Genomic DNA, 21,306 nt, shown 5'->3' with positions numbered 1-21,306 from the left:
CGTTTGCTTCCCATGAAAGTACACCCAGCCACTCCCTAGACTGGACGTCTCGGAAGCATAAGCCTCTTCTGGGCACAGCTGTAATCCAGCAGCCACCCTGAAGATTGGGTCGCAGCCCTGCCCAGTCTTTGGCACATCCTGAGGCTGCCAAACTGCAAAGCCCCAGAGTCTGGGGGCTACGACTGGAAACTTCTCCCAGAAGTGAACATGGGTATCTCACAGCATCCCATGATGTGGGGTCTAAAATCCTTCATCCAGGGCCCAGAACCAGGGGCCAGCCCTGCTCCGAGGCCACAGCATCAAGACCAGTACACCTTGTTTGCCCCACTGCCTCCACCAACTCAGATCAGCCAGAAAGGTCAAGAACTGGACAAAGCAGGAGAGTTGACCATCAGGTAGGTATATTGGGGGAGGGAGAGATGGAGGCACCTTCATGAGTGCCTCCCATGGGCAGCAGCCTCTGCAACTTGCTGGGGGTTCAGGGGAAGCAGGGAGTTCATGGGGCTCCTCCAGCAAAGATGAGCTCCAGGGCTGCTTGGATGTCCCCACCGGTGGCCTGCAGGGCCCGCAGGCTCAGCTCATCGTCCTGGATGCCCATGTCACGTAGCTGCTGTAGCTGGGGCTGCCACTGGCTCTGTGGAAAAATAGGAACGGGCAGAAGCTGTTAGCTGGGATCCAGTGAAGACTCACTTAGGTCTGTGCTTTCCGGGGAAGGAAAGGAAGATGGGGGAGTCCTCAGCAAAGCTGTTGATGCTGAGTTCCACAGAACACGGTACTTCTAGGAAGACTATAAGATAGGCTTGAGGGTTAAGAGAACAAATCCAAAGTTTTACAATAAAAAAAGGAAATTCTTGGCATAAGGATCAAAAGAGAATGTACAAATTATTCACTGTCTGAATTCCAAGAGGCTAAATTACTTTCTTTCTCTTGCTGTGTGTACACACACATCAGCGAGATTTTGCTCTTTATGTGATGAGTGTTACAGATTTTTTTCCCAGTTTGTTGTTAGCCTTCGGACTTTGCTTTGCTTTTTTGTTTGGTTTGGTTTGCCATGCAGAAATGTTCACCTTTTTTTAAAAGTCTTAAATTTTTGTGGTATATAGTAGGTGTATCTATTTGTGGAGTATAAGAGATGTTTTAAATTTTTCGCTTTTACAAACTCAAAATGCAGAACTTTTATTTAATGGCTCCTGGATACTGAGTTTCGGCCAAGAAAGCCCTTTCCTACTATAAGGATTTGAAGAAATTCACCCATATTTTCTTCTAGTACTTTCACAGCTTCATTAATATCTCTATTTCATAACAGCAGGGATGAGCACAATTTAGGGAAAACAATGTGTTCACATGTGGGAAGAAGGCAATGCAAAGGGGAAGAAAAGCAAAGTCAAAGAGGCAGGCAGGAATGAGAACGTGGAGGGCTTAAAAAAAATCCACACAAATCAATTTGAATTCATTTTACAGGCCAGGTGGAACCAGTGAAAGCTTCTGAGCTAGAGAATAAAGTAAATAGGCATCTAGCAACAGGGGAGATGCAAAATTAGAGAAGACAAGTCATTCACACATCCTGCTCCTGTTCCCTTACTGTTCACAAGGACTACATGGAACACTGAAAACCACACAGGCTTGAACGCTATCGTTACAACTTCATGGCCTTTTGACCCCAGACAAGTTCCAGGAATGATGCTCTACCCATTGTCTTACTATGTGGAATAGAGAAAAAGAGATGTGAAGCAAACAGCTCATGCATGGAGCTGTGAACTACAATGCTGGCCCCTCAGGTCTGCCCCTTAGCTGCTAGGGTGACCTTTCCCCTCCTTAAAGCCTCCCATGAGCCGGGTGTGGTGGCTCACACCTGTAATCTAGCACTCTGGGAGGCTAAGGTGGGTGAATCACTTGAGCCCAAGAGTTCAAGATGAGGCTGGGCAACATAGGGAGACCCCCATCTCTACAAAAAGTACAAAAAACTAGCCAGGCATGGTGGTGCATACCTGTAGTCCCAGTTACCCAGGAGGCTGAGGTGGGAGGATCACCTGAGCCCAGGAAGTTGAGGCTGCAGTGAGTTGTGATCACACCACTGTACTCCACCCTGGGTGACAGAGTGAGACCCTGTCTCAATCAATCAATCAATCAATCAATCAATCAATGCCTCCCAGGGATCCCTGGTGACTACTACATCAAGTCATCAAGTCTATTCTCCTCAGGTTGGCATTCAAGCCCCTCACATGTAGGTTCCTGCTCTCTTTCTCTGGCCCCATCTGCGGATCTTCTACACTGGACACTGCATCCTAGCCTTGTAGTTTTGAGTACATCACACATACCTCCACACGTGCACAAACAGGTAGCTGTCTTCACCTGGAAATCATCCTCTTCCTACCTCAAACACCCCTCCCTGGTTAGCTAACTTCTAATTCTTCTGACAATCAGCTTAAATACCCCTCCCTCAGAAAAGTTTTGCCTGACCCTTACTTCAAGGAGCTGGGCTTCTTGCCTTGTTGCTCCCCAGTTCAGTACCTGCCTGGTGCCCCTCCATGGCAGGGATGAGAACCAGCTTGCCTCTAGCCCAGCATCTGGACTCCGGCCTAGTATATATATGCTCAGTCAATGCTCACTGAATGAATGAATGAAATCGCCATGATTATCTAAGCCAGGTGGTCTAGGGAGTCAAGCCATGGTCAGTAGGGGCAGAAGAAGCCATAGTGACCACTGTGTATGGTCTGAGAGTGTGCCCTTGCTGGGAACACTCTGTACCTGTCCCACTGCCATGCTCCAGCTATTCCCAGAACGAAGCATGCCAGGTGTGAAAGACCCCCAGAGAGCAAAAAAAGGCTGGGCATCCAAAATAACAAGGAAGCCACATGGAAACCAGGAAGTGGGGAAGACTGACCTGAAGGCTGGGCTGCCCAGAGGCCTGAAGGGCATGCTGTAGGGCTTGGCTGAAGAGATCATTGGTGATGGGCGTCCCTGACTGGACACCAGAGGACATTGGTGAGGTCCCTGAGGAATGGCCCTAGAGACAAATCAGTGGTCAGTGCCACGCTCAGAGCCATCTCAATCTTATAGCAGATACTCGCTGTTGTCATATCACCTCATAGTGCTCCTGAGGTACCCAACTTCTGCCTCCCAACAAAGACCTGCCATGAGACAACCAAACAAAGGTACCTAGAAGCTCTCTATGTGGGCAGGAAAGGTTCCATTCTTTTCTGCACTGAGCACCTTGTCCCACCCTAGGACCCCAGCACTGGGAGAGATGGCCTTGAAAGCTGAAGTGACTTTTCACCCAGAAATGCTTAAGCTGGTGGTGTCTGCTCTCTGTCAGGGATGAGGAAGGGCATATTGTGTGAGGGGAGAGTCTTCTGAACTAATAGGAGGGACTACTCAGGACCATGTTAAAATCTAGACCTCTGAGTCCTCAAGGCAAGTGAAGGGGAGGTCACTCAAGCTGCAGTAAGAAATCCCCACCAGGAGTCCAGGGTTCAGCTTAAACTAGATCTAGCACCAGGGTCAGCAAAGGCAAATCTATTCTACTGCTGGGGAGCTTGTTCCTTGGGGACCCAGCCTTGATCTTCCAGGCCCTGTCTTCATACCTGGGTGCCAGGAGTCGGTGTGTGAGAGCTGCTCTCCGGAGTGCTGGCCAGGGCCAGGGCGGTGGCCAGCTCACTCTGGGTGATGGGCCGGGGCCCAGCAGCTCCACTGTACCCCAGGGAGGCTGGGCGGGAGCTGGGGGTACTGCTAGAGGGTGTGGACCTGGTGTTCTAGAGAAAGAAGACACTCAGAATCAGGCAAGCAGTACTATGAAACTCCCAGATGAACTTCACCCACCTCCAGGAATAGTTCTTGGGGAAACTCTTAAGCTCGCAGGTTCAGAAAGGAATCCCAAAGCAGAAATAGTATGACATGGTCTTGGCCCCCCAGTGGCCTGTGTCCACCTCCCAGCCTTGGGAGTGCCAGGTCCCAGGATGCAGCTCATTCCCAGCACCATCTACCCCAAATGGCAGGCAGGCAGGCAGTCCACTTACTGGGTGAAAGTCGTCCTCATCATCCGAGAGCCCTTCAAACAGGAAGCCACCTGGAGGAGGACGAACAGATTTCAGGAGGAAGAACAGAAAGGCACAGGCGCAGCTCCAGAATCTCAGCTCAAGTTACTCTCCAAATTCATATTTTCATCTCTCCCCTCGGAAAATTACAGGACAGATGCACTTCCTGACTCAAACCGAGAGTTCCCAAGGAACGCCCTCTGCCAACGCTATACATAGCTGCTGAGTAAAGCAAATTCCTGGGCCACTGCCGGCTCCTAAGGGGCCCATATTACGCTATTCAGGGGCTCACCTGGCATATCCCGGTATGAGCTGGAGGACATGCTCCGGGAAGAGGAGTCAGTCCCTGGCATTGGGGCACTGCCTGCTACCGAGTGCAGAACCAGGACAATGGCATTGACGAGGGCTGGGTGAGCAGGCACCAACCTAGGACAGAAGCAGGAAGAAACCCAAGGGTGACTCCAAAAGAGCACCCTTGACCATGACAAGAGTTCTGGGTGCCCTCTCACAACAATGCAGCCACCTGTGCCTGCCCTCAAATTCCTCGGTCTTCAGCATCTTCCGCCAGGAAGATTTATCCTCTTGCTGATCTGCCCCCAGCAACGGGAGCAAGGCCTTCAATTCCTGGGTCCACTGCAGATTCTTCACCCTCTCCGTAGGCAAGGCATGATGGGAAAGGTGCAGCCTGGGAGGCTCAGGGTTCTGGCCTGAGCACATGAGGAGCCTCTGGTCTAGGCACCACTACTACATCAGGCAACCCTGGACAGGTCCCTTCTCTTCCCAGGGTGGGGCTGTTTTCTTCACTTGCAAAATGAGGACATGTCCTTTCCAGCTTTGACACTTTATGGCTCTGTACACCTGCTTCTCCTTTCACCAGTTTAAAATCCTTGGAAAGCTCCCTAATTTCTACCAAATGAAACCTAAACTGAGCCTGGCAGGCAAGATCCTTTCCCTCAGAATCCTGCTTCCTCCCAACACTCTTGACAAAAGCCCTGCTCTTGGGCTTTGCTCTTTCTCACCTCCTGACATATTTACAGGGTAGACTTGGTGACAGACCATGGATGGGCTCCCAGAGCAGACTGCAGGGTGACAATTAGCACATGAGGAGAGAGAAGGTACCCTCTAATAGGACAGGTACACTTACGTATCAAGCATATTGGGATCAGCGAAGACAGAGAAGAGGTCCTTGTCCTGAAGAACCCCTGAAAAAGAGCAGAGCTCACCTCAGGGAAAGGAAATCAGCCAGATCCACGAGGGAGAAGAGGCTTTGTGTCTCAGAGCAACCAGCTCAACAGGGACACAGGACAACAAGCCAATCTTCATCAGAAGTAGAGGAAACAAAGCACCAAGCAACATAATTCAGGTACTCTCCAGCTTGCTCTAGGAAGGATGGTCCCCAGCTCTCCACCTCCTCCTGCACTTCAGTCACATCACAGACTGGCTACCAACACACCTGTCTCTTTCTCCCGTATCTCTGGGCTCTTCCCTTACTCAAGGTGTGCAAGACGACTTCCCTGATTGCTGTGATGTGGGCTAACTGCTGTCCTCATTTGGCATCCTCATACCCTTAATTACGATGTTAGTTAGGCCATTATCTCTCTGTGGGACTGAGAGCTCTTAAAGCGCTGGGTATATCAGACACACCTTGATTACTCTCCCACTTCCCACAAGACCAGTCATTCTTCAAAAGATAGTCTAAGTCTCTTTAGAAGAACTGTCTTCTCCTGTTTTCTTCTTTTCCGACAACTCCTATTTCCGCAAATTCAGTCCTGCACTTACCAAGAGCAATGGGGTCACTGCTGAGGCCTGGGGTGGCCACAATGATCTGATCCAGAGATTCCTTATTGCTGAGCATCTTAAAGACCTGCAGGAGAAATGGGGAGGGCTGAGCACTCCAACCAACTCAATGCACTCATCAAATGCCCACATTGTGCTGAGGACTTCCTCCCTTTAAGTGCTTGCATGTACATCACCACAATGGAACAATAGCCCCGGAAACAGATGAACCTCTTTTTGGTCTAAGATGGTAGCTTACTGGAGGGGAAACAAACAATTAAAAAAAAAAAGAAAAAAAAAAGGCAAGACCACAGTAAACCTTCAAATCTCTGTGCTCCTTTTCCCCACCTACAGTTTAATGCTTCCAAAATAAAAGCTCTCATTACAAGCCCAGTAACAAAGGTTTCTCTAGGTTCCAAAAGTCCTTTTCAATCTCTGTACAATTACTATTTCATATTTGTATATATTGCTAAGTTCACAGCTGTACTAATTTTGCCTCTCAACTCTCCTACAGAGAGACATCAGCCCACTTCCCCAGTAAGGACAACTAGGTCAAGGGGCAATAAGCAGGCAGTTCAGCCAAAGTCAAAGAACAAGGTCCAGCAGAAACAGTATGTGGATCTTTTGGCTGTCACCATACGGGCAGGTTATATGGTTATCATTAGAGGGAATCAGCAATGCCTGACTGAGACAGGCTCTTTGGGGAAAGACAGGGCTCCACTGAGGCCCACAGACATGGCAAAAACTCCCCAAGGAACTCTTGGTTGTCATGGAAACGGGCTTCCAGCTCCCACTCCACACCACTCGCCAGCCAGCGTTCACACCCTCTCCTACAGTCCTGGCTGGGGGCCGTGGCACACACTCACCGCTTCCCTGTAAGAGGAGCTGCTGTGCAGGGCAGTGTGCAGCACCCGGAACTCTCTCATGGCAGCCACTTTGTCCACAGGTTCTGGCGGACAAGACACTCAGAGTTACCCTACAGCACAGGCCCTGTCTCTTCCACAGACATGGTAACATCATTTCAATGTGCCAAGGAGCAGCCTGGTCTGTGCATTCCCTTCCCTCATTACCCCTTAAGAATGTGAGTGCCCACTCAGAAAAACCCATTTGTGCCACGGATGTGAAAACTGCTAGTAAGCATCTTTACGTTCTCTTGTAAGCATCTTCCACAGATAAAACAAACAAATTCAAGTTGTGGCAGAGGAGAATCTTACCACATGAAAAACAGTGCTCTGATCAACATCCCACTGCAGGAATTCCAGACTAATAACATTTGGTTGTTGGTGTTTTTGCCTTTGTTTTTCAGACACAGTCTCATCTCTTGCCCAGGCTGGAGTGCAGTGGCGCAGTCTCGGCTCACTGCAACCTCCACCTCCCTGGTTGAAGCGACTCTCGTGCCTCAGCCTCCCGAGTAGCTGGGATTACAGGTGTGCAATTATCCACTCTTGGATAATTTTTGTATTTTTAGTAGACACGGGGTTTCACCATATTGGTCAGACTGGTCTCAAACTCCTGACCTCAAGTGATCCATGTGCCTCGGCCTCCCAAAGTGCTAGGATTACAGGCGTGAGCCACCATGCCCCGCCCTGGGTCACACTTTTTAAAGTATGGTTATCCTCATGAAGGACCACTACTTGTGACTGTACTGACTGTGTACTGCCCTACTCCAGGGGTACCACTCCCAAAGCAAGGTCAATAGCACCCCTGGGGTTCAGTGTGGCAGCCACATCCTTATCGACAGTCCTGATCATGAGGCTGTCTTTTGAAAAATAGTCACCGTAAGTAAATTACCTAATTTATTCATTCAACAAACATGTACTAAGCATTTATTCCATGCCTGACTTTGGACAAGGAACTAGAATGTGAAAAATAAGAACCCCTGCTGTCAAGGAACTCTTACGGCAGTAGGAGAAATGAGACTACATCAAACACACAATTACAAAATGCCACGCTGAGGACCTCAACAGAGATGTGGATCCCAGCTAGGGCACCAGGAACACAAAGGCAGACAGCCACCACTGAGAGGGAGGGTAAAGACAGAGAGCTGCCTCCCAGAGGAGACCATTTGAAATGGGTATCAAAGAGAGAGCTGATATTTACTGGGGGGTGAAGGTATTCCAAGCCTAAATGAGAACATGTGCAAAGGCATGGAAGAATAAAAGAATGTGGTGCTTTGAACAAACAGCAAGTCATTCTTTGTGGCTGGAGCTTGGGGTACACATCCCAGCTCAAACAGCAGGCTAATAAGGTGAGGTCCTGAAGGGATTTGTAACCTGCCATGGAGAACCACCAAAGGGATCCAGCTGGGAAGACAGATAACAATGGGTTCTCCTCCTATAGACCCTAATCTGTAGGAGAACACGAAATGTGATTCCTTTGTGAAGAAAAGCACTCAAGCAGAAAATATCTAAAACACTGTCACAAGACAGTTTCTTCACAGATCTAAGAGTTTATTGTAACCTTCCAATAAAAAGGTCATTTGTTTCAAAAATAATCCTCCAGGTAGAAGGTGGGAGAAAAAGGACTCTTAGTATCTTAAGCCAGTATTCAGCTAAGAGTCATGGCTGTCACTGTAAGACCTCTGAGCTAAATTCATCCTTTGAAAGTGGAAGGCAGCCAGCCCAGTGGAAATGGTTTTCCTCTTGAGCCAGGAAAACCCCTGGTCCATATCCCAGCTCTTGCATTCACTTTCTAAGTAGCTGACCTTGAATAAATGTCTTTCTAACCCTTTTCTTCCTCCATAAGATGCTAATGCTGTTACCTACCCTGCAGGGCCACTGTAATGATTAAATGAGGTATAAAAGGGAAAAAACCTGGCTCACAGAAGCCACAAATGTTATTTTCCTTCTGTTAATGCCCTCCAGCCAAAGAGCTGAGGGGCATATCTGTATTTAAACTAGTTGGGCGTACTGCTCAGTACAGAGAGAAGAATGAACACCATAGGAAACCATGGGCTGTCTCAGTAAGAGGATATTAGAAAGGACTTCTTGGTTTTTTTTTTTTTGAGACAGAGTTTCGCTCTTGTTGCCCAGGCTGGAGTACAATGGCATGATCTCGGCTCATGGCAACTTCTGCCTCCCGGGTTCAACCGATTCTCCTGCCTCAGTCTCTCAAGTAGCTGGGATTACAGGCATGCACCACCATGCCCGGCTTATTTTTCATTTTAAGTAGAGACGGGGTTTCTCCATGTTGGTCAGGCTTGTCTCGAACTCCCGACCTCAGGTGATCTGCCCGCCTCGGCCTCCCAAAGTGCTGGATTACAGGCATGAGCCGCTGAGCCCGGCCAGAAAGGACTTCTTACACGATTTTGGCTTTGTCTGAGTGATTTGTGGAAAAATTTAAAGAAGTGAGGTTTTACTCCGGATAGGATGCTTTCGGCAGTGGGAGTGATTTTATAATTGAGTATTTTAATAACTCTTACCTAGAAGGAAGGAAAACTAGAGCAAGGTGGAAGCTGTAATTGGCAAAGAAGCAGCTATTACTCTCATCAGCCGAGATAGAAAGATACTTGGTCACTTTTGTGATTTGGATAATGCTCATGTTTTTGTCTCTGTTCAGCAATGATAGGGATCTTGTTTTTGTCTTAATCCATAGTGGTCTCAGAGTGGCCTTGACTGATATTGGGGATCTGTACAATTGTTCATGTTCCCCAAAAGGACTCCAAGGCCTGGCTGTGAGTGCCAGGCCAACCTCTGGATGTCAGGAACTCCGTTCCTCTTTCTCACTTCCCATCAGAGTATGAAAGACATTTTTGTCTTTTACGGTTAGAACTGAAAGGGGGGTAAATTTCAAACTGATAACTAGTCACAGCAATCAAGAACATTATAAAAAGATGTCAACCTGCCAGTTTAACAAAGCTAATCTCTTTTACACAGCTTAGCTTTATTCTTGGGGAGGCTTTTAAAATACACATGCAAAATTTAAATCATGAATTCCAAGCACCTTCTATTTATAAACCAAAAAGGCATCCGAGGCTTTGTATATTTTCTCCAAGAGCTATTTAAATACTCTTTGAATATCTTCAGGAAAATAAATTACCAGTATAGCAAGAGCAGTTAGCTGACTGAACAAATCACCACCTGAGGCAGTTTGTAGGAAGATTTGTTAACAAAGGAACAAACTGGGGCATTAGGAAAGTGCCAAAAGTTTCCAGTTTTTTTCTAATGAGAACAACAATAACAAAAGGATACAAAGTTTAGTTTGTATCACTGAAAAATAAACTGTTAACTTAAAGGAGTTTAAGTAGACACAAACTCACTATCCCATTAGGAAACAGTGGATGACAAACTTAGAAAGTGGAGAAACAGTCAGGAATGGTGCCTGTACTTTGGGAGGCTGAGGTGGGGCGGATGGCTTGGGTCAGGAGTTCGAGACCAGGCTGACCAACATGGAGACACCCCGTCTCTACTAAAAATACAAAAATTAGCTGGGCGTAGTGGCACATGTCTGTAATCCCAGCTACTCAGGAGGCTGAGGCATGAGAATCACTTGAACCCGGGAGGTGGAGGCTGCAGTGAGCCAAGATCAAGATTGTGCCACTGCCCTCCAGCCTGGGCAACAGAGTGAGACTCTGTCTCAAAAAAAAAAACAAAAACCAAAAAACAAAATGGAGAAACAAATCTCCCATTAGTGATACCAGCAGTAAGAAGGTCAAAATTGGACTCTGTTTATCAGCATGGTCTAATCCAATAAGTAATAAAGATATCATTTATCATCAGCTCAGTAAATCATCCCTTTGTTCCACCCAGGCTTGTGTCTCAAGAACACACAGACCTTTCCCTTGCAGATATTACAGAAACTCTGCCTGCTTAAGGGCTGACCCTCACTCACCTGGTTTCTGATCAGGTTCGGGCCAGGACTTTCGCAGAACATGGACGGTGGACCCAGGTTGAATGCCATAGAAGTCAAGTGTCTGGTCATCTTTTAGCTTCCGACCACAGTAGATCAGATCTAAAAAAAGAACTCTCCACTTACATTTTGCTCCTCAAAACAAATTTAGATAGTTTTTGTTCCCTGAGAACCTTATTTTGATTGGATAGATAGCTGGAGAATGATACATGTTTTAAAAGATACTCTTATTTAATAACTTAATACTTTTTCTTTTTTTTTTTCTGAAACAGGGTCTTACTCTGTTGCCCAGGCTTGAGTGCAATGGCACCATCACGGTTCACTGCAGCTTCAACCTCCTGGGCTCAAGCAATTCTCCCGCCTCAGCCTCCTGAGTAGCTGGGACTATGGGCACATGCCACCACACCCAGCTAATTTTTGTAGTTTTTTGTAGAGATAGGGTTCTGCCATGTTGCCCAGACTAGTCTCTTAACTCCTGGGCTCAAGGGATCCTCCTGCCTTAGCCTCACAAAGTGCTGGGATGACAGGCGTGAGCCACCACGTCTAGCCAATTAAATACATTTTAACAACTATTTGCAAATATAAACTCATAAAATGGACTTACATAGAATCTGGCCAGATATGGTGGCTCACACCTATAATCCCAGCACTTTTGGTGCCTGGCCAACATGGCGAAACCCTGTCTCTACTAAAAATACAAAAATTAGGGCCGGGCACGGTGGCTCACACCTGTAATCCCAGCACTTTGGAAGGCCGAGGTGGGTGGATCACCTGAGGTCAGGAGTTCAAGGCCAGTCTGGCCAAGATGGTGAAACCTCATCTCTACCAAAAATACAAAAATTAGCCAGGCATGGTGGAAGACGCCTGTAATCCCAGCTACTCAGGAGGCTGAGGCAGGAAAATTGCCTGAACCTGGGAGAAAGAGGTTACAATGAGCTGAGATCGTGCCACTGTACTCCAGCCTGGGTCACAGAGTGAGACTCCGTCTTAAAAAAAAAAAAGAGGATTCACATAGAATCTATCCATAGAAAAGCTCTAGAGTTTAACATTGTGGAGACTGCCCAATTTAAATCAATGGAAAAACAACAAAATAGGATGAACCCAATCCAGGTATGACTAAAAACATCTTTTTTGCCAGTTGGATCCTTTAGCTATTATAAATTACCTTTCCAGTATAATTTAATTATATTTAAATTCCTCCCTCCTCCACCTGGACTGCTCAAGCCATTTTCATTTTCTTTTTTACTGCCTTTCTTTTAACCAATCAACCAAGCAAATCCTCCTAATCATCCCTTAAGACCTACCTCAAATATACTGAGGAGCCTCCCCTGAGCAACTTCTCCCTCCCTAACTCACCCCAAACGTCTGTTCTTTCAGAAAAAGAATTCACAATGTTGGCCAGGAGCGGTGGCTCATGCCTGTAATTCCAGCAGTTTGAGAGGCCAAGGCGGGCAGATCACAAGGTCAAGACTTCAAGACCAGCCTGGCCAACATGGTGAAACCCCATGTCTCTGCTAAAAATATAAAAATTAGCTGGGCATGGTGGCACATGTCTGTAATCCCAACTACTTGGGAGGCTGAGGCAGGAGAATTGCTTGAACTGGGACCCGGGAGACAGAGGTTGCAGTGAGCCGCAATCGCAAAACTGCAGTCCAGCCTGGGCTACAGAGCAAGACTCCATCTAAAAAATAAATAAATAAAAATAATAATAAATAAATAAATAAAATAAGACAATGTCATAAAGAACCTGGTGATAAAGTACTTCAGTATAATACATGGCTGAAAATGGCAACCAGTAGTTTCATTATATGATTTGTGTTTCTATTTACCCAACACTCACTTCCCTGGAGTGTTAACATTATGAGGCAACAAATCCCAAGCCCTTACTTTACTCTTGTAATTTCAGAAGTATCCTCCCCTAAAAGAGATCAGAGCAGCAGCCCAACCCCATTCCAGAGAGACTCACCAATCAGCTCAGGGTCTGGAACAGACTCCTGGAGTTTGCCAGCAATAAGCTGCTTCAGAAATGAAATACTATAGCCCCCAAGCGAGTATTCTCCCAGTTCTGTCTCTGGCAACCGAAGAATAGACTTTGGAGCAAGTGGCTGGTCAGCCAGCTTCACCGCCAAGTGCCAGTCTGAGAGAGACATCCTCTCTCTTTCGCGCTCTCTCTTTCTCCCTGTAAAAGAACAAAGCCTCAGTGGTTAAAAGACAGACCACCACCCTACTCCACCCCCACCCACCAAAGGGTTGAATAAAAGACAATTCAATGTGACACTGTTGAAGAAGCACAGGGTGCATCATCAGGAGGCCAGAACTAGAATCTGGGGTTCTCTCTCTACTCATACTGTGATGGACAGCTCTCTAGGCCTCAGTTTCTTCATCCCTAATGTGGACATGAAAACGCCATCCAACCTAATAGGAATGTTATGAAAGAGATCATCTAACCCTCTCCCTTCTGTATGCTCCTTTTCCCAATTTTCTTCAACTCTTGCTTGAACCAGTAGAACAGCTTTATAACAAGTTCCCTAACTCTTGCCTCTCCCTATCAAATATCTATGCTGCCACCTAACAACCTATCATTCTAAAACACAGATCTGATCAAGTCACTTCTTTGCTTAGAACTCTTCCAATGTTGGGCTGGGTGCAGTGACTCATGCCTGTAATCCTAGCACTTTGGGAGGTCTAGACAGGCGGATTGCCTGAGCTCAGGCGTTTGAGACCAGCCTGGCCAACATGGTGAAACTCATCTCTACTAAAAATACAAAAATTAGCCGGGCATTAGTAGTGCACACCTGTAGTCCCAGCTACTTGGAAGGCTGAGGTTGCAGTGAGCCAAGATCTCACTTCACTGCACTCCAGCCTGGGTGACATGAGACTGTCGCAAAAAATAAATAAATAAAAATTTAAAAAAGCAAGCCAGGGGCGGTGGCTCACACGTGTAATCCTAGCACTTTGGGAGGCTGAGGCGGACGGATCACTTAAGATCAGGTGTTCGAAACCAGCCTGGCCAACATGGTTAAACTACGTCTCTACTATAATAGAAAAAAATTAGCCAGGCGTGCTGGCAGGCGCTTGTAATCAATCCCAGCTACTTGGGAGGCTGAGGCAGGCGAACTGCTTGCATCCGGGAGGCGGAGGTTGCAGTGAGTCCAGGTTGCAGTAAGTCGAGGTTGCAGTGAATCGAGATAGCGCCACTGCCCTCCAGCTTGGGCGACAGAGACTCCGTCCCCGCCCTCCCTCCCCCACCCCACAAAGACATCTTCCAATGCCTCCAAACCACCTATATAAATTAAGTATAAACTTCATCGCCTGGCTTACAAAACTCCCTACCAGGCTCCTTCCCCAACAGAGCCCTACCCTGCCAGGGGCCTCCACAACATGTAAGTACACACTCATAACAAAGCTCTCCCCTATTTTACACCTCTGCTCATCTAACTCTGCAAGTAATTTCTCTTCCCTTTTTGGCCTCTTAGCAAACTCCCACCGAAACCAACACAGATTCAACAACCTCAGTCCCCTCTCTTTCCTCTGTTGTTCCCACATCCCCTCAGAACAAAAGGGCTACAAATATCTGCCTGCTCCCTCTTCCACCCCAATTCTTGAAGGCCCTTGGAAACAAAAGACTAAAGTTTTCCTCATCCTTGTCCTCATACCTGGCATATATGGACCCCAGAAAATAAATCAGAAACTCTTACGGCGGAAGAATCTTGCAAAGCAAGATAAGTTCTTGTTATAGTCATCATTATTGCTTCCAAAGAGACCTCTGGTAGGGAAGAGGAGAGAAAAGGCTGTGAAGCTGCCTAGCAGACCTTAAAGCATCCTCAAGGTACCTTCCACCTCAAGTTTATGCCAGAAGGAGGTCGTTTTATATACCACGTCTCACTTAATCCTCACAACGGTTCCCTGCGGCAGGCATTAGCCACATTTTAAGGATGAGGGAACCAAGACTCAGTAAAGTCACTGGCCCAAGGTCACAGATCGCTAGTAATGGGGCAGGGGCACTATCCGGTGGCGACCTCACCGCTCCAGTGGGACCAGCTAATTAGCTGACACACATCGAGCCCGCGATGCCCAGGGACCCAGCGCCCTCACCCGTCCCGCGGAAGGAACCCGGCCGCACTGCCGCCGGTGTAAACACTCACTCTGGCCCTCTAGCCGGAAACCGGAAATTCCGCGCTGCATTCTGGGAGTTGTAGTTCCCGCTGTGGAACCCGCCCCCTTATAAACAGCCTAGTTGCAAAGCTTCCGGTTCTAGGGGAGGGCGTGGCTTCCGCGCTCTTTGAAATGTCCGGCGCCCGGGCTACTTGGTGCTTTCGTTGGAGAGGGTCGCATTTCCAGTCATTCTTCAGCCTCCCCTGAGGAGCTTATGAAGTACGTCGGTTCTGCCGGGTTGGAACGCGCTGCTGGACGCTCGTCCGTAAGGCGGATCCTGAATCCCCTCCCACTCCGACCCTTCCCTCCAGAAGGACCTGTTCCCAAGAGGCCCCTTAAGACACATCCCAGGGGTTTCCCACGGCCCTCACGATGAAAACTGCTGTCCGCTGGTGCTGGCAGCCTCTTCTGTGCTCCTCGCCGCTGACCTCCTGCGGCGGGCCTACCTGGGGAGGCATACCTGGAACCGGACGATGACGCCCTCCAAAAGTTGGGTCCTTGAGGAGAGCTACTAACTTGGGTTCCTGGTACACCCTCTACACGCAGTGGTGAAGCTTATCTAACAGTCATTCATAGAATCAGTTTGGGGAGGGGAATTTTCGCTGAACGCTCATAGAGAAACTGTGTTTTAGGTAACTGAGAAAGTTCTGCACGGTTAAAATTGAACAGAACTTTTTTTGCACAGAAATTAGGATTACTAAAAATACTGAAGAAAGACTACCTCTGATTGGACTCTTCTCAAGGAATTTATAATTCAAGAACTAAAAGAAGGAAGTGATTATATGAAAATACTGAAGTTGATTGTAGCAACTGAAGGCTGATCCTGTGTGGGCAAATGTAAACGCTGAATTCCCACATTCCAACGTACGGCCTGGGATTAGGGCAGCAATTGAGCAGGGTAATGTTACTGAGAGCAAACAGATCGCAGGGTCTGAGAAGGCCTAACATTAAAGGCGGATCACCCCTCTGTTCTCATAAGTTATGTGGGGGGTTTTTGAAATGGCTTTCACTGTCTTCAGGGAGTTTATCTTCATGTATGTTGTGGGCGTATTAGGAACCCAAGGCTGTTCCCAAAGTCTCCCTTTCCCATCCTACCCATTTTTAGATACACCCCCTCTTTCAGTAATTCTTCCTAACCAGATCTACTCCTTCCTTTCCTAAGTTACTTGCACCTGAGCTCCATAATTTATCAAAATTATATATTATGAATACTTTCCTCAGTTTATGATTTTTTTTTTTTTTACTCTTAATGGTATAATTTAATCTCATTAAAAAAATTTTTTTTTTGAGACGGAATCTTACTCTGTCGTCCAGGTTGGGTTGGAGTGCAGTAGTGGCTGATCTCGGCTCACTGCACCCTCTGCCTCCCGGGTTCAAGCGATTCTCATGCCTCAGCCTCCCGGGGAGCTGGGACTACAGGCACCTGCCACCATGCCCTGCTCATTTTTGTATTTTTAGTAGAGACGGGGTTTCACCACGTTGTCCAGGCTGGTCTCAAACTCCTGACCTCAGGTGATCCACCCGCCTTGGCCTCCCAAAGTGCAGGGATTACAGGCGGGAGCCACCACGCCCAGCCTGATATTTTGTTTTGATGGTTAGTGCCTTTTGTGTCCTATATAAGAAATCTTTGCCTGCTCTTGTTGTGAAGATAGTACCCTAGTTTTTCTTCTGTGTTATTTTATCTTTCACATTTAGGTCTATGATTAATTTCACATTAATCTTTGTATATGATAGGAGTTAGACATCAAGATTCTTCTCTTCCATATGGGTGTACAGTTGATCCAGCACTATTTAAAAATTTTGTTCCCACTGAATTTCAGTGGCAGCTTTGTCATAAATCCGGTGACTATATATGTCTGGGTCAATTTTTTACTCTATTCTGTGCCATGGGTGTATTTTTCTGTCATTGTGCCAATATCACACGTCTTGATTTCTATAACTTTAGAGTAGGTCTTGATATCTGCTAGCCTTTTTCCTTTAAGAGGGACATGGCTGTTCTATCACCAGTAGATGACAATTGTTAACTTTTGTTTTATGCTTCTAAAAGTATAATTTTACTGAATTTTAAATATATGTATTCAACAAAATTTAGATTACACTGCACATTTGTTTAGTAATCTACATACTTTACTTAGCTTGAATATTTCCCTTGTGCGCAAATATTCTTGAGACTTTTTACTTTGAAATAATTTCAAGTTTACAGTACAGTTGCAAAAATATTACAAAATAATGCCCTCATACCCTTAACCCAAAGTCCTCAAGTGTTAATAGTTTATATTTACCTCATTATTCTTTCTCTCTCACTCTCTCACTATGCATATTGTTCTTTTGTTTTTCCACCCATTTAAGAGCCAATTACAGACATTACCCTAAGTATTTCATTATTTCCTGAAAACAAGGATGTATTCTATGCCATAGCCACAGTATAACCCAGCAACATCAAGAAATTAATAAATACAATACTACCATGTAACTTACAATCTCATTCACCTTTCATCAACCATTCCAGTTGGGTAGAGGCTGATTATCTCTCTGCCATTTTCATAAGTTATGTCATAGATTTTCACATCTATCATATCAGTCATTTCTCCAAAGAGCCTTAGTTCCTTTTAGTGAAGAATGAATGGTATTTAGAAGCCAAGTCTGGCTGCTAGGTGTGTTTATTGTTACTGAGATGTCATTATTTCCAGTCTATCTCAGTGACTAGACTTAGCAAATAAATGAATATATTTCTATTAAATATATTTAAATATGTGTGCATATAGATGTGTCTGTTATATATACATATGTATGATCTATATATATGTGAACATATATATGTACACACATATCGAAATATATGTATATATAAAATGTATATATATAAAGTAAGAGTTCATACCAGTAACACAAATTCCAGTCCAATACCACATATTTTCCTCTCGTCTTCCTCTTCTCTATAATTTTACCTCCCTTCTGCAACAGTAAGAAACTTGATTCTCATTTTCCACGATATACTTGTATTTTCTCATGTTGAAATTCATGGTACCTGATATAGTTTGGCTCTGTGTCCCCACCCAAATCTCGTGTTGAATTGTAGTCCTCAGTGTTGGAGGAGGGGCCTGGTGGGAGGTGATTGGATCATGGGGCAGACTTCCCCGTTGCTGTTCTTAGGATAGTGAGTTCTCACGAGATCTGGTTGTTTAAAAGTGTGTAGCACTTCCCCCTTTGCCCTCTCTGTCTTGCTCTGCCATGCTAAGATGTACTTGCTTCCCCTTCACCTTCTGCCACGATTGTATGCTTCCTGAGGCTTCCCCAGCCATGCTTCCTGTATAGCCTGCAGAACTGTGAGTCAATTAAACCCCTTTTCTTTATAAATTACCTGGTCTCAGGTAGTTCTTTATAGCAGTGCAAGAACAGACTAATACAGTACCATAACAATGGAGCCTCCTCTTTAACTTGATTCTTGAGTCTTTTTGACATAACCCTGGAGATTTTTGATAGCTCCCTGCTATCTAGCATGACAAGAGTTCCTGGCTAATCTTGTACTTCCTGCCCTAGGCATAAAAATTAGCCATTTCTTCAAGAAATTCATATTGTTTTCTGTGGGAAACTGTATATTAAGACCACAATCTGGGCACTAGGGATGCTTATTGCTACTGAATTGTTTGTTACTTGTAAGCCACATTAGTGGATGGAGCTAGAGGGAGATCTCTATCCATAGAGATAGAAATAGAGAACATTTATACTGCCACTTCAAAGTCAAGACTACAGAGGTTGGGTTTGGTTTTGGTTTTTGGTTTTATGGGTTGTTTTTTGTTTTGTTTTTTGAGACAGGGTCTCACTCTGTTGCCCAGGCTGGAGTGCAGAGGTGCAATCATGACTCACTGCAGGCTTGAACTCCCCGGCTTAAACGATTCTCCCACCTCAGCCTGCCAAGTAGCTGGGACTATAGTTATGCACCACCAGGCCCACCTTATTTGTGTATTTTCTGTGGAGGCAGGGTTTCACCATGTTGCCCAGGCTGGTCTTGAATTCCTGGACTCAAGCAATCTGCCTGCCTCAACCTCCCAAAGTAAGACTACAGAATTTTAATTTAATCTTTTCTATATTACATCTTTATTTCCTTTCTTCCACACTGAGAATACTAGTTCTCAAGAACATAAGGGACAACAGTATTTAAATATCCTATAACCACTCATTTCCTTTATCCCACATCACATACCCAGCAGTCTCAAAATAACAATACTAATGATACTATCACCACCAATATAATTACTGAGACATTTAAAAAAATATTTGCATATGCCCTTCTCATTCTATCCCCTCCATTCCTTCTCTCCATTTTAACAGATGTGCTGTGTATTATCTGAGCCTATACTCATTACTCTACCTTCCTCTTTTTAACTCTCTTAATACTACAAAGAATTCTATGTTTAGGCTGGGCATAGTGGCTCATGCCTATAATCCCAGGACTTTGGGAGGCCAAGGCGGGCAGATGACGAGGTCAGGAGTTGGAGACCAGCCTGACCAACACGGTGAAACCCCATCTCTACTAAAAATACAAAAATTAGCCAGGTGTGGTGGTGTTCACCTGTAATCCCAGCTACTCAGGAAGCTGAGGCAGGAGAATCGCTTGAACCTGGAAGGCAGAGGTTGCAGTGACCTGAGATCATGCCACTGCACTCCAGCCTGGGTGACAGAGCAAGACTCCGCCTCAAAAAAAAAAAAAAAGGACAAAGAAGAAATGACTACCTTTACAGCTGAAGTTTTATTTCACAAATATTCAGGTGCCTATTATATGCAAGATATTGTGTCAGGAGCTGTGGAAAATGTGAAAATGAAGCATATACAAGAAGCTCAGAATCCTGAAGGGGATATGTACATGCATAAGTTTTTCCATGAATAATTTTAATATAAGAGAAAATATGAAGTATGCCCTTTTCTGTGCCCCTAAGGTGCTCTCTGATCACAGCTCACTGCAACCTCAACCTCCTGGGCTCAAATGATCCTCCCACCTCAGCCTCCCCAGTAGCTGGGACTACAGGCACATGCCATCATGCCAGGCTAATTATTTTGTATTTTTTATAGAGACAGAGTTTCATCACATTACCCAGGCTGGTCTTGAACTCTTGTCCTCAAGTGAGCTGCCCACTTCATCCTCCCAAAGTTCCGGGGTTACAGGCATAAGCCACCATGCCTGGCCTTGCTTTTCTTAATTATTGGATGTGTTTCTCTGTATTGTCATTAACTATTCACTTTTCTTTCTCCCACACTGTGGCAGACTGTGTTGATGGCCCAATCCATCACATTCTCTGTAGCCATGCCCTTTACCATGTGACTGTGCAGTGCCCCCCACCACCATGAGAGGAGTAACCTCTCCTGCCCCATAATTCTAACTTCCAGTATGTGACTTGGTTTGGCCAATGGAAAGTTAGCAGATACCATGGCAGCAGAGGCTTGAAATTGATCTGAACACTGGGAGCTGCCCTTTTGCACCTCTAACATCATGACAACATGATAGACACATGTCATGGGGCTGAGACTCCTGAGTTGCTCCAACTGATGCCAGCCTTGGTTAACTGCCTGCCAGACCGCATGTAGACATATGAGTGAGCCCAGCTAAGAAAAGGGTATGAATTATAATTATACAACTTGATGAATTTTCACAAAGTGAACATATCTATATAATCACCACCCAGATCAAGAATTAGAACCTTAACAACACCTCAGAGGCACCTCTCGTGCACCTTCCCAGTCATTACCCACTCCTCCTCCAAAGGTAACCATTATCCTGTTTTTTTGTTTTTTTTTTTTTTCCTCTTTTTTTTTTTTGAGACGGAGCTTCGCTCTTGTTACCCAGGCTGGAGTACAATGGTGCGATTGCGGCTCACCACAAACCCCGCCTCCCGGGTTCAAGCGATTCTCCTGCCTCAGCCTCCTGAGTAGCTGGGATTACAGTCATGTGCCACCACACCCGGCTAATTTTGTATTTTTAGTAGAGACGGGGTTTCTCCATATTGGTCAGGCTGGTCTCCAACTTCCGACCTCAGGTGATCCACCCGCCTCAGCCTCCCAAAGTGCAGGAATTACAGGCATGAGCCACCACACCCAGCCCTGTTTGTTTTTTAATAGGGAAAGAGTATCCTAATCAGAGACTAGAATGCTTGGCAGCTCTGGTTTTTACATTTATTTCTGACTCACTGTGTCTGCAAAAGCTCCTTTCTGAGTCTGTGTGGTTGAGAACCAGACCCTGAAGTCCTGGTACTTTCAAGATACCTGACAACCTGTGAGTCTGTGAGCAACCAGCCAATAGATTTCCCTTGAAAAACCCTAACCCCCACATTGCCATGTGTCCAATCCACCATCTACTTCTTGGGTATTCGTTTGAGGCCTCATGGAGTTCAGTATCTTATTCTGGAATCTCATTGTATCATTCCTGATGCTGATAAGGCTGGGTTGGAGCGGATGCAAAGTTGTTTTTTTGTTTGTTTGTTTGTTTGTTTTGTTTTTG

General features: G+C 45.9%; 1 protein-coding gene across 6 annotated transcripts; it reads right to left on the bottom strand.

Moving 5' to 3' along the window:
* Nucleotides 1–379: 379 nt before the first annotated feature.
* Nucleotides 380–14,834, bottom strand: UBL7 (ubiquitin-like 7). 6 transcript variants are annotated; one of them, XM_011968535.1, is made up of 12 exons: nt 14,683–14,834; nt 14,315–14,424; nt 12,625–12,837; nt 10,641–10,760; nt 6,677–6,759; nt 5,814–5,898; nt 5,179–5,236; nt 4,327–4,460; nt 4,017–4,066; nt 3,585–3,752; nt 2,885–3,007; nt 380–634 (listed from the first exon to the last, which is right to left on the bottom strand). In XM_011968535.1, exons 2-12 carry the CDS (start codon nt 14,319–14,321, stop codon nt 497–499), a joined length of 1,179 nt encoding a protein of 392 aa, XP_011823925.1. In that variant the 5' UTR covers nt 14,322–14,424; nt 14,683–14,834; the 3' UTR covers nt 380–496. The 6 variants fall into 6 exon arrangements, with proteins under 6 accessions (XP_011823925.1, XP_011823923.1, XP_011823924.1 ...); XM_011968533.1 differs by adding an exon at nt 13,665–13,676 and having other exon boundaries at nt 14,326–14,771; XM_011968534.1 differs by having other exon boundaries at nt 14,315–14,834.
* Nucleotides 14,835–21,306: the final 6,472 nt, after the last annotated feature.

This window comes from Mandrillus leucophaeus, unplaced genomic scaffold (assembly GCF_000951045.1).
Source record: "Mandrillus leucophaeus isolate KB7577 unplaced genomic scaffold, Mleu.le_1.0 Scaffold848, whole genome shotgun sequence".
In the NCBI taxonomy this organism is placed as follows: domain Eukaryota; kingdom Metazoa; phylum Chordata; class Mammalia; order Primates; family Cercopithecidae; genus Mandrillus; species Mandrillus leucophaeus.
This window is presented reverse-complemented; position numbering and strand designations above follow the sequence as displayed.